The following is a 17,929-nucleotide window of genomic DNA, read 5'->3' as shown; positions in this document are numbered from 1 at the left end:
GAATTCTAAAAAGAAAACCCTTTATTTTTCTGCTTTTAACACCGACAACATCCCACCAAAGGCTTGAAACCGCGTTTCACGATGAAAACCTCTGTGTCCAGGGCACGCTGCACGCACACAACATGATTCCCATGTGCCGACACACACACACACACACACACACACACACACACACACACACGGGCCAGCAGGCAAAGCTTTGCTCAAACACAAATCCTGTGTGTTTTTGTCACCTCCAGCCTCCGCCTCTCAGCCCGGGCCCTATCTCTGAGGGGGGGGGGGGGGGGGGGGGGCGGACAGGAATAGACTGCCCTCAACCGTTTGTAGCAGCTAGTGTGGCAAACGGTAATCTAGCGGGTTGTGTTGTGCCTTTCACCGCCGGCCAAGGGGCCTCGAAGAGCTGTAACATTGCTAGAAACCCTTGAGCGCGCCCGGGGGAAACAGCTGGCGCCCGTGTGATCAACAGGGAGACACGACCTGGCCTTTCTCTTTTATCTGCTGAGGGCGTGAGAGGTCTCCGCGAGAATAACAGTTATGTGTTCATAGATAAGATGATAAAAAGAGCGGGCGGTGGGAGTGGGGGGGACATGGAGAAAGCAGTGGCAGATGTGAATCTAAATGCTGTTATCACAAGAGGCACTTTTGTGAAAAGGTAAAAGGTGAACATTTAAAAAAGAGAAGAGAACATATTTCAGCCCCTATGAGGTATCCTGTCCCTTTAATATGACCACCATGGCATCCCTCTTATGCGGAGCATGACCTCATGCAGATATCACTCTTTGTGCCACTCAGGAGGTATCACGCCATCGCTATTATTATTACTGGACGACCAATAGGCACCACAGAGAAGGCAGTGGAGACAGTGGACAAGCACACACACACACACACGCTCATGTTATACTGTATAGCGTATTGCAGGTCGGCTTAGCCGTTCTTTTATGCCAACGGGGTGATGAAAATTGAACAGATTTAGGTTATTTCGCAACTACATTTCCCATTTAAACTCCACGCACTGCAAAACTCCATGACAAGTTATTTCTACCCCCACAAAAAAACTATTTTACTACACCGGCTTCATTCAGCAGCCGCTTTCTCTTGAGCCAGAAAACAGGCAGTACCGAATGCACTGCCTTTGGACAATGATATTTTCCTTCTGATTATGAAGTCCAGCGCTGGATAGATATGAATGAGTGTCTGTGGAAACTCATGAAGAGTTTCAGGAGACACAGCGTACTCTCTTCACAGCCACGGCTCAGGCATCCAGCGTCAAGGCGAGGAGTTAGGAACCAGACGAGGAGTTAGGAACCAGACGAGGAGTTAGGAACCAGACGCATCTCAAGTAATAAACTGCATTCTTGAACAGAGGGTTGTCTGAGCATCCTGAACTGTAAACAGACGTTCTTTTTTCGGATGTCTACAATACTTTCTCACGTGTTCGCTTCCTTAATGACGTATCGCTTGTTCATATGAATCAATCTCGGATGTTTTTAGTTCCTACTTTTTCAGGTCAAACATCGGAATGCCCATCTCCATCCTCACGACCAACGTCACGGACAACAAAGGGAACATCCTTCTGTCTCTAGCCAGGTCTAAAATGTTGTATTTTAAAAATGAATGACAATGTTGTCAATAAACCAGACCAAAAACAAGCAAAGCAAAGTAGAAAAAAAACTAACCTCCCATAGTAACAGGGTGATAATCATATGGTCTTTGATGTTAACAGGACATTCCCAGTGGAAAGTGGACATAATAAAAGTATACCCTCTATCTATCGCTAGAAACTTTACCAATTCATTTTTTTTTTGTGGAGAATCACAAACTCGTGAACGTACGGGAGGCTGGCTATATTTGAACGGTGACCTTGACCGTGAGTTTACTGCAGTCTGTCCAGAGTGGAGGCTCAGCTGCTTTGCTTATTACATATTAATCACCTTGCATGATGTAATGTGTGTTCTTCTATGTCGCCTCATTAAGGGAGCAGCTGTTCAGAATACGGCAGGGTTAATAGAGGGTGATACATAAGTAATAGGAGGACCGGATTTACATCAACCATCCCTCCGATTTTGAATCAATCGCTGGATGATTAAATTCATGATTAATCTCTTGTCTACTTCATAATGTTTCAGAGAGGGGATGCAAAAAGAAGAACAAATAGGGTGGAGATGAGGGGCGTGTTCCTTGACCCCATCCAGCCCACCTCACCTCACCTCCGCCTCACCCGTGGATCTGATTTCCCCTGATGGCCCTGCTGGAGCATCCGTCAGGCTCCCTGAACACACAGCACACACAAACACATGCACACTCACACACACACACACACACACACACACACACAAACACACACGCTCACTCACTCATTGGTACAAGTCTGATGAACACACATAAGTAAGTTCACTAAAGCATGGATGCACACACTCAAAGAAATGACTCATTGGATGAACTCAATTAAATTGTTGACAGGTTTTCCATCCAATAATTATATGCAACTCCAACTCAAATTTAGCACATCAGTGCAATACAATGTAATTAAGTTAGTCCAACTCATTTGTATCAAATACATCTAAAATAAAATAACGATATTCATTAAATTAAATTAATTTGTGTTTGTCCAACTCAAAATATAAACTAACTAACTAACAAAGAAAATATGCAAACTCCACACAGAAGGAACGCCCCAACTGGGAATTGAACCCATGGCCCTCTGGCTGTGAGGTGACAGCGCTAGCCACTACACCACCGTACAGCCCTGAAAGTGTCTTCACCTTGTAAACAACTGATGCTCAGCTGGCGCATGCGCAAAGGGTAGTCCTCAATGAAACACATTTATTTTGAGTTGATATGCACACCATCTAACCTAAATAAATCTAATAAATGAAAGAATTCATACATTTTTTTTTCACCCATTAAATATAAATATCTATTTTTGTAATTGATTTATTTAAATGTATCAAACAATATTTAAATGTGTCACCTCGAAGAAGGGCTTGAATCGTTTTTGTGAGTGTAACCTAAATAAATCTAATGAATGAAAGTATTCATACATTTTGTGTTACACCCATTCAAAATAAATATCTTCGTTTTGTAATTGATTTATTTAAATGTATCAAACAATATTTAAATGTGTCACCTCTAAGGGCTTGAATCGGTTTTTTGAGTGCACACACACACACACACACACACACACACGTTCACCCTGATAGTTATCTTCACTGCACCTGAGCCAGTCTTAAGGTCAGGTGAAAGTGTCGCGGACGGCACGCAGCGGATGTGACGCTACGCCAACGGTGGTGATCACCAGACCTGTCAGAGTTGGTTCCCAATAGACGCCATATTCTCTAATTTAGCCGCCAACCAGCTGCTTCCTGGACCGGCTGATGACACCGGCCTGTTCCGACCAGACCAACCAGTGATGTGGTTATGGCGGCTCGCCCCTCGTTCACTTTTGTTATTATGTGTACACCTGCTAACAGGCGAGTCACTGATAATACAAATAACGACGCACAGCCTTGATGGACTCTCAACGAGTCTTCTAGTGAGAGAGTTGACTTTAAGGCCTCTTTGGTTCAACACGCACAACGTATCACTCCATCGGGCTGCAGGGGGGAGGGGGGGTACAGCCATGTGTGTGTGTGTGAGATTCATTGCTGAAGAGTTCCATCGAGGCCTCTCGTGGGTCTGCGAGTCCCGAGTGGGATTTATTTCCTCTGCAGACCCGGCGGACTGGAAGCCATGAGAGAGTTGATGCACAGTGTGTGTGTATTGTAGCTCACCAACGCCATTTAACTGGGACGCCACAGGTTCATTTCTATTCTGCACATTCCCCATTCAGCACCAAAGAAGAAGAAGAAGAAGAAGAAGAAGAAGAAGAAGAAGAAGAAGAAGAAGAAGAAGAAGAACGCGTGCAAGTTCATTTCCGACACAGAATCTCAGCTACAAATGTGATGCGTAACATGCGTAGCAAACACAGTCGTGACGCGCGGCCCTTACGTATCTGCTGATGAGGTTCCGGAGCAGGGTGAAATCCATCCTCGAGGCACCACCTCCGGCCGCGTACCACAACTGTGAGACGTTCAGGGCTCCTCGGATCTCCGTGGTCGCTACCTAATGTGGAATCTTTCCACTGGTATCCATCCCTCTCCACCACCACCTCCTCCTCCTCCTCCTCCTCCACCACCTCTTCCTCCTCCTCCGCTGCCTCCGCCACCGCCGTGTCTGTGATTAGCGAGGGAGCAGCGGGTCTCTCAGTCTGCGGTTCTGATTTTCACGGCATCCCGGTGAAAGAGAAGAAGAAGAGCCATGCAGAAGACCTGAGCGATTACAAACCAGCCCCCGCGCTCCCGCTGCTGGCTACATTTCGGGAGACCTCCCACCCCTCCCCCCCCCCCCCCCACCCGCGCGCGCGAGCCGCCAGAACTGTGGGTGGTCTTCGTGGTGGTTATTCTGGCAGGACGCGGTGCGTCATGGAGACTGTGTGTTGTCCCCGGGATGTAGCAGCGGCAACCATAAACGTCCACAGCTCCCCACTCCGTCAGATGACTGCGATGCGCATGCGCACTGTGGGGTTTCTTCTCCCCCTCCTCACTGCACTGTACACAAATAATACCCTCCACATGCAGCGTTCAAAACACAGAATCATGTCCAAAATAAGAAGAAGAGCAAAACTACTGAACTACTGTTGTTGTGGATGCCCAAAAACTTGGATTTTTTTTGAAATACTTGGCATATAGCATATATATAAAATGAGTATACATGTTGTATAATGCTGCTGGTTTAATTCACTGTATAACAATGAAACATATTCTACATGCTGATATTATTGGTTGTTATTATTTCACAGCATTATTTCCTTAAATGTTGTGGATTAGGCTTATGAAGTAGCTTAACATGTAAATACTTCAGTAAGGTACAGTTACCATACCATACAGTTAGAGTGCTAAGTTATGTTTTGCAGGTCTCACTATTTGACGTAGTTGTTGTGTCACAATTCCCTATAGCGTGTATACCACGTGTAACAGAATAACCTCTGGGTATATTTAGGAGACATTTCCCATGCTCAAAATGCCAGCCACTTTTCCACAACACACACACACACACACACACACTCCAATGCATATACACATAAAAGCAAAGTCACCGTAAAATTGAATTATGATATAAAAATCCTACACGACATACTCAGCAGTATAGGTTGTATAGTAACCTTATTGTGTTGTATATTAATGTCTCACTTTCCCTCACCCTTTAAGCTGTTTACTAATTGACTTTTTAACGGTAAATTCTAATTTACTAATACTTTAGTTTCAAACCATTAATAAGAACTACATTTGGTTTAAAAAATCCCCTTTGCCTAGGTGTTAATAATACAGTTAAACTCTAGTAATATATGTTTGTGTTACTCTTACTTTCTAATAAACCGTCAAGTCTGTTGTTAAACTTAATATGTTATTAATAAGGGGTTTTAATCATCATTATCTGTAACACCCTGTTAGTTATGTGCCTATCTCCCCAGTGTCTCTTGATTGCTAATTACCTTCACCTGCCCTCAGCCAGTCCTCTGTTTACTTGATTGGTTAATTACCTTCACCTGCGCCAACTGTTCTTATTAATTGCCTTTAATAGATCTATAAAGAATTGGCACAAGATGTTATCATCTTTAATAAATCCATTTGATACAATCTATAAACAATTAGCAGAAAATGATAGCTGTCACTTCCATTTATGCTGTTTATGCATATTGATCAGAAGCCCTTTTGATTATGAGAAGGAAGAAATCACACACATGTAGGTGACTTGTGAACATCATAATAACAAACAAACAAACATCATCAAGTTCAAGACACTAAATAATAGATCTACACACAGAAATAATAATAAGTTAAGAAAACACTTAAGTCAGAGCTCACAATCTTGGTTATGTATCAGGAGCTCATGAAGCAGGTTATTTTTGAATGGAAAGTGTTATACAAATGTTATTATAATATTATTATTATTATATTATTATTTGTATTATTATTATTATAATACTATTATTATTATTATTATTATTATTATTATTATTATTATTCATGTTATGCAGCTACACAATGACACAATGTGATTCACAAACATTTTTACCAAACCCAACTGCATGTATTAGCACAGAGAGAACCTAAAGGGTGGCGGGGCGTGACATCATGGCCCAGACGTTTCATTTGCGGAGTTATGACTTTCAATTAGCGCAGACACTATTAATAATAAATAGAGATCCAGCACTTTTAAGTCTGACCTACTGACGCTTGATGCTGTGTTTACCTCCCTCAAGACCTCAGGGCACTTAGTGCGTTATGGTGATTGTGCCTCAGTGGAGACATTACACCACGCTCTTTTAGTTTATGAGCTGTGACAGGTGTGTACATGTTATGTTGTGTGTCATTGTCATGCAGTGGAAGACGAAACATATAAAAAAGGACACCAGCCGCGTGAGGTGGTGCACGAGCACGCAACACGTTTTCCAGCATGTAGGGAAGCCTCCATCGTCCCACTTCCTCAATTGTTAGGCCACTTTAAAGGGCACACTGCATTACATTTTCTCCACTGCAAGGGCACCATGGTGGGCACTTCATTGTGTTTTCCCAACTCGAAGGGCCCCCTATAGGGCACTTCATTATGTTTGATCTAGAATAGAGGATCCAAGAGGGCACAAAACAAAAACACATTTTCTCCCCCACTGTTTACCACCGTTGTCATGTTGTGGAGATACGAGTGCTTCTTATTCTCTTTTTATCCATTGGTCACACTTACAGAAAGCGCAATGGTAAACACAAGTTTAATATAGCTCATGCAGTGCCACCACAGCAGATATAAGAATACCATAATGCGCTGGCTTTTTAGAATAAAAGCATCTGCCTTATATTGACGTGGCTCACCATGATGAACTCACCGCAATTACTTTTCCATCCTGTAAAATAACTATCGAGTGTGTAACTATATTTCTCACTGTCTGAATTATTAAAATAAATCTGATCATGCTGGTAATGTGCAGATCAGCAAATTATCTGACTTTTTTTCCCCTCCAAGAGCAACTGGCTGAAATTGCTGTTCAGTGCGAAGCATGTTGATGTTTCCACTGCTGTTGCTTTAATGATCACAAAGCTGGCTGTTGCATCTGAGTGGAGGAAGTAGGTCACCGATCGTGCCTTCCTTCTGCCTTCTGTGTGGGCGAGCTCCATATGGGGCAGTGGGTTACTCTCCTCGTGTTGCCATCAGTCCTGCGTGGGAAGAATCTGACATCGGCATAGCTGGGACATTTCTTTCACAAGAATAAGACATAGTAATAATGACTTCACAAATTATAGGTGCTGACATTCTCTGGAGACAGAGAGGCAACAATGACTGCAGATGGTGGAGGAACAGGACAAAATGCGGCTTGTTTGCTTACTATTATACTCTAAAATACTATTATACTCTTTAAAATCAGGTTTCAGTGTTCATTATTGGTGCAGTAAAGAGTAAACCTCGACTGATCTGATTAATTACAACAAGTTAATTTAAAAGATATTACTATCCAACATGAGTATTGGTGGGATTCTAGGATGACGGAGCTTACAATGAAAGCTCCATAGTTTATTGTATACTCTGATTGTCCTGATAACTTGGGTACATATGCACTGCACATAAGAGGGGGTGAAAAGGGGCCCAACAACAATACAAAAGGCCCTCTATGCAGTCAAAGGGTTGATTTATGTCAGTGATATGGTTGCCTGAATGGTAAATGTTTTTTAAATTAATAAATGTCAAAAAACAAACACAAAGTTTCAATCAGCCAATGTCTGCTGACATGTTGTTTATTGGCTGAAACCTTAAACTGCTTCCCAGGGATGTTTAACTTATTTTTTAAAGCATAATTCTTCCACTTTAATCACTCCGGCCCTTGTTGCAGCGCAAGCAGCTGACTCTGTACTTGTGTCAGCACAAACAGCAGAGCCTATTCTGCTGTAGATTTAAATGTATTCCTGTATCATAATTCAGAATATGGGACATGGGAGAGGTTTGTGAGGAACAACTGCAGTTTGGATAAGCAGATTTTACTGCAAGGCATGGGATACAGATATAGATATTCTTTAAATCCCAAAAGGGATCAAATGTAGAAAGCCTTGCGTATACAGAGTTGACCACAGTAGCTTTTAAACCGAGCTTCATGTACCTGAATCAGACATTTTATATTTGTAAAAACTGTCCATACCTTAATGGTAAGAATACTGTTTATGAGCTAATATAAAAGGAGGTATTATTATTATTATTATTATTATTTCCTAATATTATTACTAGTATTATTTGGGATGTAGTCGTTTAAGTTTGTCTGGTGTTATTTTCATGTTGAAGATATCTACATTATCTGCATGGACTTAAGACTTAAGACTATTAAATATGAATTGGAATAAAATACAAAGTGCAACTTGAATATATTAAATATACTATTTTGTGTTATTGGAGTTTCAGGAAAAACAATCTTCATACTTTAATGCACTAATCATAATCAAACTACATTGGCATTCTATTATTTAGAAAGATTAAGACTGTGCTTGATGTGCAACAAAAGAGTAAACATAAGTATTTGGCGCCATCTGGTGGCTCTTAATCAAAATCACATCAGTTGCCTTTTAAACGCAGCATGCATCTGCTCCATGGTGGTGTAGATTCAGGTAATTTGGCAGCTAATTAAATTCTTTGATTAGTTGTAATTGGAGTACCGTTAAATCAGGAGTTTACCCGTATCACGGAGGAACAAATTAACTGACGGTGGGACAATTAGGCCTCCAGTGTTTTGCCTACTGTTTCTTAATTGATGAAGCCTCAACAGATTTGTTGTTCCTTTACTGAATGAGTTTTTGAGTGTTTTCAGTGATTGCTTGATTGACTTTAGCTGATGAATGAATGTATGTGAATGTAAGTGTGCATTTGAGTGAGCCAGCTTTACCGGTTCATGTGTGACCTCTCGAGTCGTGTCAGAGGTCGCCGAATGTATCTACAGTTTGAGAGACTGAGGTTGTGCGTGAGTATAAGCGTTGCACACGCTGTAAGACACCGGTGCCTCTCTGAGCAAATATAATAGGTGTGTTTTTTTTGGTCGCTGGCGGTGCTGATTTGTGTCAAATGCCTTCTCTCTCCATGCCCAGTCCGGGTGCCAAGAGAGGGGCTTAAACCTGCGTCTGGAGATGCGAGCTGAGGAGATCCCAGGGAGCGGATGCTTGGCACCGTGAAATAGGATTTTGGGGACGACCAAAGCAATGAAGCGAGAGGGAGAGCAGCAACTGCCAAGTCCTCTCTGCGGATTTAATGCCCCCCTCCTCACCCCTTAAACATATTCAGGTTGTGGACGCACACACACACACACACAAACAAACACACATACTCGCGTATAGGGAAAGAAGGAGAGGGGATTGTGGATGGAGAGTGAGAGAAAAAGCAAAGCAAAGAGGGGAGTAGCCAAGAACAATGTTTGGAGCAACTACATAGTGCAGCCAGAGAGACGGTGACCTGAACACGTGTTTCTCACCGTAATCAACTCATACTACGCACTAATCCTGCCAGAGCGTTTACCAGGTGCCTCTGTGCGTGTTACACTCTGGGCTCACCGCTCTCCTGCATGCACGTTGGAGATCATCCTCTATAAGTGACAGGCAGAGGTTGAAAAAGAGAGAGAGGGGCGGGGCTACGCATATGGCTGTCACAGGGTGTGATTGATTTTCCGCCCCCCCCCACCCCGTTATCAAGGCCAGCAGCCACCAGGACCCCCTAATACCTCCCTGTCTGACACACGCACACACTATCAGCGGCTCAATACCCAGAAAATAGGCCTATCAAGAGTCATCTGTCTTTCTCTCTCTCTCACGTGGTCAAAACAAATACAAATCACCATAGTTGGCTCTGTCTGCCCGGAGCAGAGAGAGAGAGAGAGAAAAGGAAAACCATAGTTGGCTCGGTTCGCCCCCCCCCCCTTAGCTAACAGAGCATAAGAAAAGGAAAACAAAATCAGATAGGAACCCGAGCACAGATGATTGAGGAGCCGAGATGATTCAGAAAAGCAAGATGGATGTATCTAAGTGGATGCCTCTGGGCATTTCTATTTCAGATCTCATCTTTCTGTTCATCTCTGTGCTGAATTGTGATCGGAGGAATCATAAAACCCCAAAGCCGATAGCTTCCGGCTGCTCGACTGTTGTAAATGATGTCCAAAGCTGCGGATACAAGTGTTGACAATCATTTCAAGGCAAAACAGCTCTTTTCCTCACACTTACTCTCTCTGTCTATACCTTTACCTCTCTACCCTCCCATGCCTCTTAAGTTACATGTTCCATGTCCTCCCCCTCCCCCTATTAAATGATTTCTTTTATTATTTTTCTCTTCAATTTTCCACAAAGGACTTGTGCACTTTTGCCATTACTCTTATTATCGCTGGAGGCTGCAAACCGAGTCTTGGCTCCATTCCTCAGGGGTAATTGGAAACTGCAGGTGTGAGAGGGCACATTAGCATACACAAGCCTTGCACCACACACTGCTTCTGCCCTAATGGCAGCGAGAAAAATATATATACCGCGCTAATGCCGAAGAGATGGATGTGTACTGTGGTTACACCACTGAGAACAGTCATAAAGTGGTGACATCCTGTAGCGTCAGGAGCTTGTGCACTCTCGGCCTTCTTTCTCTGTGTGTGTGTGTGTGTGTGTGTGTGTGTACCTGAGACAGACGGGACACAAAGTGAGCTGTTAAAATAAAGAAAATGCAAGCATGGATCATATGCCTTAAGTGGACTTTGTTTGTCTCTGACCTAGAATCTGCTTAGTGCTCTGCACCTGTGATGCAAGTCAATCTGTGATAACGTGTTGATTCAATCAACGGCTGCAGGTGTCCGAGGATTCAGGAAGGGGAAAGAATGACGTCCAAGCATGCCAAAAATCTATACGTCTCATGTAAATATATCTTAAATGATATGTTAGTCAGTCATCAGTCTGCGACATTATTTATATAGGTTGTCATGGCAGAAACTGTAATAAGAAGCATCCTCATGCATCACATGGACTCTCTAACCTCTACTGTGTGTTTCCTTCTGAGACATCGGGGTCATTGGGATCATTGGGGTCGTGCTTCTTCATTGGCAAGACACGACTAAAGGCTACGTGATTCAGGGCAGGCTTGATTTAAAGAAAACAAAAAACAAAATAATTAATAATGAATTTAATCTGCACTAAATTAAGATTGTTGTGGCTGGATTTTGTTCTTCTTGATTGATGCTGACTAATTTCTTAACCTGATGCTGGGTGAACTTGCATCTATCTATCTGACTCCTGGTGAGACGCCACAGGACACCCACGTAGGGACCTCAGTAATTAAATACCCAGGACACAGAGAGTTTGGATCAGAGATCAATTGACGTAGATTTATTTGTAACCAACAGTTTCACAAATAAACCTGAGATTAAAGACAACAACCTCCAATTTATTAATTATTTATTAATTATTTTAGACCATTTCTTTTACAGAGAAAATGCTAATTAGATAATATAAAAACATTGTGTATCATCAGGGGTCCCGAGTCTGGTCCACCTCCTCCCCTCTCTGCCCTGCCCTTCTTTTCTCTCTCACATTATCAAAAAAAAACAGAACATGTATTTTATTGTTTTAAACACACGGTAGCCATTGTTTGAAATAGTTTCAGCAGAGATCAGGGAATTATTTAACGATGTCACTCCTCAGTTAATATCATGGAATACAAGATTTAGGGGGATTCATTGGCGGAATTATAATATTCATATATTTTACACGTTTGAATATAATCAGCTGAAACTGAAGAATTGTTGAATTTGTGGGCATCTTAGAATGAGTCATGTGTATCCGTGGATCCTCTTCATAGTCATTCCTGTTACTCCGCCATGTTTCTACAGTGGTCGAGAACAAAATCACAATCTTTTACATGTGTACATTACTTAAAGGCCACCGTAGTCTTCTAACATGCTTGGAATGGGAGGGATAAGTGGAGGGGGTGGTGAATTGGTTGCATACCCCTCCTCTACATCCTACACACAGCTCCTTCAGTTGTTGCAGAACACTGAACGTGAACTCTGTCAAACTTATCTTTGGCGGTAAAGGTGCGATGTGAAATGCCACCTGAACAGCGGGCAGCATTTCCCCTCGACTTCATGCAATCTAAAAATACAGCTATCAGTTATGAAAGCCAATTAGTTGTTAACAGTGAGGCAGAATGCTCAATATTCAACCAAACTGAAACTCTTCACGTGTGCATGTTTACGTTAACAATGTGTTTTTTTCCACTTACCAGGGGGCTGTTCAGTCCAGGAACACTATGGCGCTTTCAGAACAAACATTCTGGGCATCTCCTACCAGAACTACATACAGCGGGTATGGAAAGTATTCAGACCCCTTTAAAATGTTCACTCTTTGTTTCATTGCAGCTATTTGCTAAAATCAAAAAAGTTCATTTTATTTCTCATTAATGTTCACTCAGCACCCCACCTTGAAAAAAACAGAAATGTAGAAATGTTTGCAAATGTATTAAAAAAGAAAAACTGAAATATCTCATGGTCATAAGTATTCAGACCAAGCAATGAAACAAAGAGAGAACATTTTAAAGGGGTCTGAATACTTTCCGTACCCACTGTATACGTTCAAGAGCATTCCCACCATACTGCACTATCTTCAAGCTTACTATGATTAGCTTATTTTTAAATAAAATAGCTCAATCATATAAGCACATGCAGCTGTCAGAAAAGTACTGCTTCTATTTCAGTTTATTTCAGCCATTGAGTTATAGCTCGCTGAGCAGCGACTCCCTCTCGGCTTGAACCTCGGTTTAACTTAGTGGTCACCAACCTTTTTGAGCCCAAGATCCCTGACCTCCGCCTTCATGACCGGCAAGATCTACCTATTGAGGCGTTGAGAGAAAACGACTGTCCAGACTGGACTTATGACTTGAGGCTTTTTATTTGGCCTAATTCTAATTCAATGAAATCAAAACACTTTGGTCCAGCTTTCAAATTGATGAGACCAGGAACACATAATTTAAGTGCAATATAAAAAGTAAGATATTTGTTCACCGCACACAATGTGAAGAAGAAAAAACACATTTGCAATGAGCAGCTGGATGAACTACCAATATAAATGTTGAATTTATTTACATTACAACACGACACTGACAACATGATCAGTCAGTGCAACTCATGTAAGTTCAGCTCTCATCATAATGCCATCAAGTCATGTGACTCCAGTCAGTGTGATGGCTGTGACTGAACTCTGTCTGTGAGTTTGTAGTTAGTTCATAATCACAGACAGCCAGTCTGAGGCAGTCTGTGAGCTGTCTGTCAGTAATCCAGCTCCTGGTCTTTGATTTGGTGATTTTCTCAACTTCACTGACGAGTTTTTCGGGGGAAATTTGGTATTCATGAAAGTTTACTCATCTGGGATTGTTTCTGAAGTCAGCCCGTTGGTGAATACGTTCACATCAGCTCTACAGACACCCTCAGATTTAAATAATTAGGGTCCTCGTTACGACTTCGTCGTAGAGGAAGTCGTAACGAGGACCCTTGCAGACCCTTGTAACGAGGACCCTTGCAGCTTTAATTATTAAAGCTGCAAGCAGCGATGAACGGGTCCTCGTTCCTGCTTCGCACGTCGGGGGTGCGGGCCGGACGCCGGCCCCCTCCGCTGAGAACGCAGGCCCGCCGTTCGGACATTTTATCGTTCGTCACGCGACACTGATTTTACTTTGCTAGTCGGTGGCGCTTTGACTCTGAGTGAAAAAAGGCTTGTTGATATCCTCAGGCCGTGAATTCTATGAAGCATGAGAAGTTTGGAGCAGATTCGAGCGAGTCCAGTGCAGCCAGCAGGGGGCGCTGTGACAATTTGAACATATACATGCATCATGTGTATCCACGTGAAGTCTAGACCTTGTCATGTAAATTAAATGTGAATGTGATGCTTTTTAGGCTGATTTGCTTTGGCCACTCGGTGGCGCTATGACTAGAATTTAAATTTAGCATATGGATGATTTCAGGGTCAGTATTTTATGACATACGAGGAATATGGAGCAGATTGGATAATGTATGGCAGAGTTACATCAACTTACATTGTAATGGTGAATGGTGTTTCTTTGCCGGTCCGGAGAACGCACAAACTTTAATATTTTTCAAATATTTCAAAGATTTCTCAAGACAAAGGTCTCAAGACTATACTGGCCTAGTTTGGAATGAATCGGGTTTAAGCTCGAGGAGGAGTTAACTCTTTAACAACCCCCCAAAACGTGAGAAAATAATGCAAAAAAGGCATATATTGAGGGATGGATTGTAGCGCTCCCTAATGTTCAAACATTATGAAAAAATTAGAGTCCTTTAAGGGATGTCATGTGAACATAGCCTAGTAATTTGGTGAGGATTGGCCAAGCAATTTGGAAGTTAGGTGTCTTTAAATATCAGGCCACACCCCTTGGATGTTCATTGGTTCATATTATCTGAAGGCAATGAGATATCAACAATCTTTTGATTGCATTGAAACAATAATGAACCACCACAAGTCGTGTATGAATAGCAACTATCATTTTGTAGTAGTTGAAAAGAATGTTTTTTACAAAATTCAAAATGGCGGAAAATGTAAGTGGGCGGAGCTTATGGTCATAATGTAATTTTTTTTAGAGCAGGTCTAAGGGGACATGTATGATGAATTTTAAGGTAATCGGTCATCGGGGGCAAATAACGTGGTCTTTTGAACATAAAATACAGTCTAGGGGGCGCTATTGAGCCATATTAGCATTTCAAAGCTTTCAAATCATATCAGGTAACTACATCTTTGACTTCAAATGTGTGTGCTAAGTTTAGTTACGTTTCGAGCATTTTAAGTCCTTCTAAAGCCCCTTCGTTGTTTGACGCGAAGAATGGCAACAGTGTTAGACGAAACATAAAATGCTTCGTCTTCTGGCATCATGAAAGTCTAACCTTCATGTAGAACAAATTATATGTTGATCTGATGTAGCTTCTCAGAGAAGGAAGCCAAAGAATAAACGATTTTTGTTCCCGTTGCCACTAGGTGGTGCTAAAACCATAATTTGAAATTAGCATATGGATCTCTTCAGGGTCAGTATGTCATGACATATGAGAAATATGGAGCAGATTACATAATGTATGGCCGAGTTACAACAACGTACATTTTCATGGCGAATGGCGTTTCTTTACCGGTCCGGCAAACGCACATAGTTTAATATTTTTGAAATCCTTCAAAGATTTTTCAAGATAAAGGTCTCAAGACCATACTGCCCAAGTTTGGAATGAATCGGGTTTAAGCTCTTGGAGGAGTTAACTGTTTTACAACCTAAAAAATCATGAAAAAAGGCCAAAAAGGCATATTTTGAGGGATTGATTGTAGCGCCCCCTAATGTTCAAATATTATGACAAAATTAAGGTAGGTTAAGTGTGCCCTTGTGGACATAGGCTACCAATTTGGTGAAGATAGTCAAAGTGATTTGGAAGTTAGGTGTCTTTATATATTAGGCCACACCCCTTGCATGTTCATTGGTCCATATCGCAATGAGATATCAACAATTCCTGAAAATTATTCCTTCAAATTGAACCAATAATGGACCTCAGAAATTTTGGTATGAATCGGAACAAGCGTTTTGAAGAAAAGTGCAAAAAAAACAGTTTTTTACAAAATTCAAAATGGCGGAAAATCTAAGTAGGCGGAGCTTAGGGGTTACATTGGCAATTTTGTAGAGCAGGTCCAAACGGACCTGTATGCAAAATTTCAAGTCAATCCGTCATTGGCGAAAAAAACCGTGGGTACGAACACTCTAGGGGGCGCTAGAGAGACATTTTTTTATAAACGAATATGAAAACTCAATAATCAAAAAATGTTCGCCAGTCTGCTTGTCCATGTGGAATTTCAGTTTGCTGGGGCGTACGGTGTGCGGCCAGACGACATTTGAACACGACAAAGGATAATAAACCTTTGAAAAACAATAGGTTCCTCTACGACGAATTCGACGAGGACCCTAATAAATATGAGAATCAACATTTGTGACTCCTGCATCTGTGCTTTTTCAGATAATAGAATAAATACAATTGCAATCACTTTCAAGTAAACCAGATTGCTCCACCAGACAAGAAAATAAGCTCAATGTTGAGCTTTTGCTTTGAAGGACAACAGCAGAAAAGCCGAACTCACGGAGGTAAGACCTGGCAAGTCGCCAAGAATCTCGGCAGTTGCGCATGCGCAGACGTAATTTGTTAATGTCGTAACGTAAACATTTACACTAAGGTACAGGCATTACAACATTTATTTATTGATGACGTAGTTGTATGTCCTTGTACTTTGACCTTGTGTAATATGTAAAGTTATGAATAAAGGTCTTTCTGCATTTCCCCTGCGCCTCACCTGTACTATACGCTCCCCTCTTTCAGGAAGCACAGCTGTCAGAGAACCCGTTTTCAGGCGTTCATTAAAATCAGGCGGAGATCTTTTCTGACGTCGATCTTCCAGTCAGGAAGAAAACCGTTTCAGAAGACACTTCAGAAAATGTTCGAGAACGAGGAACAATGTGTTTCTGATTTGATTTTCATTTTATTTTGGAGATCGACAAGGAGCGTCTCCGAGATCGACCGGTCGATCGCGATCGACGGGTTGGCGACCGCTGGTTTAACTCCTATATATTTAACTATCGGTCCATTTCTCTGTAATTGATTTGAGGTGTTTTATGATGATTACACAGCAAACAATTGTTTTAAAACTTGGGTTTCCCGGTGCTGCATTTGCTCATGTGTTCGACCAATCACCAACACGTTCATGTCACTTATGGTTCCTCTTGTGCTTGGAGTGAAACGACTCTGGTATTGGAGCTTAAAAAAAAGGCAATTTTCACAGCAGCTATTTTGACTTATCATAGCAGGGTGAACACAGGTGTGACGTAATTGACGACGTTATTTGGCCCCGTTCCATTCAGCATGCACAATACCAGAACACTGGCCCTCAATGGAACAGGGTCAGAATGAATGTTGTTGATTGCAATTTGCACCCGTGTTTACCTGATGACATATCAAAATGGCTGCTGTGAAAAAAGCCTATTATTGACAAGGTGCTCGGTGCAGCTCCACTTCTTTGTTCTCTGGACTGACGGACTGGACGCCACAGTGACTTACGACTGCCCCTTGAGGTACATGTGGTATTACAAGACACGGTGGGCCGGGGATAGCCGGTTAGGATTCTCGTGAAGTTTTTTTACATAACGTCACAACAACGTTACTTCTTCACATATTTTGAACGTAGAAGAATAATTCCGTCCATGCCTTACACAATGCACCTTCATTTAGATTTCCCTGAGACCCGTTGACACAGCCCAATCCATCTATTCAGCCTAAAAGAGGAATCCATCTTGAATATCAAGCCACCATCACAATCGTTTTCCCCCATGTGTTTACGCCTTGAGCGACAGGAATAAAAGAACAGCAGGAATATCCAACGTTCGACTATTTTTATGAAATCCAAATTGTCACAAGTAATCACAGGTATATCTGGATACAGAGAGTGCCACTTGGACTCACTTTGCCATCAAAAAAAGGAGAAATTAAAAGCAGGGCAACCAATTTCTTCTAAGGAGGTGAAATAATGACCCAATTGGACCCCCATAGTGTGAGCATCGGGTGTACACCCCTCCAACTTGCTAACCATAGTCTTTTGTCACACACAGAGACTTGCAGGGTCTTTCTTTGTTCTGTCTGTAGTCTTCAGTTTTTTCTTGAACAGAACAGAACAGTGCTGCAAAAAGCTTGTTCAACAGTGACATCCATTGAGTTCCAGATTGAGCACATCTCACTGCAGTGAGGGCCTCATGGGAGCGGGGAAAAGAAAAGTTGTAGTCACCTCCTGGAGCATGATTGTGCACTGATAAATAA

At 42.0% G+C, this 17,929-nt stretch overlaps 1 protein-coding gene across 5 annotated transcripts in view; it reads right to left on the bottom strand.

The window, feature by feature from the left end:
• The window catches only part of LOC130205728 (phospholipid-transporting ATPase IH-like), a 30,349-nt gene extending 25,988 nt beyond the window's left edge, over positions 1 to 4,361 (bottom strand). For 3 of the 5 annotated variants that reach the window (XR_008833960.1, XR_008833962.1, XM_056433244.1), the window contains exon 1: positions 3,988 to 4,360. Coding sequence is in view for 3 of the 5 variants with exons in the window: in XM_056433244.1 (XP_056289219.1) it covers positions 3,988 to 4,026 (39 nt within the window). In the remaining 2 variants the exon portion in view is untranslated. Of the gene's footprint in view, positions 1 to 3,987 lie in introns of all 5 variants that reach the window. The other 2 variants (XM_056433229.1, XM_056433237.1) reach the window with 1 other exon arrangement.
• Positions 4,362 to 17,929: the final 13,568 nt, after the last annotated feature.

This window comes from Pseudoliparis swirei, chromosome 2, assembly GCF_029220125.1.
Source record: "Pseudoliparis swirei isolate HS2019 ecotype Mariana Trench chromosome 2, NWPU_hadal_v1, whole genome shotgun sequence".
In the NCBI taxonomy this organism is placed as follows: domain Eukaryota; kingdom Metazoa; phylum Chordata; class Actinopteri; order Perciformes; family Liparidae; genus Pseudoliparis; species Pseudoliparis swirei.
The sequence above is the reverse complement of the archived record's forward strand: the minus strand, read 5'-3'. Positions and strand labels throughout refer to the sequence as shown.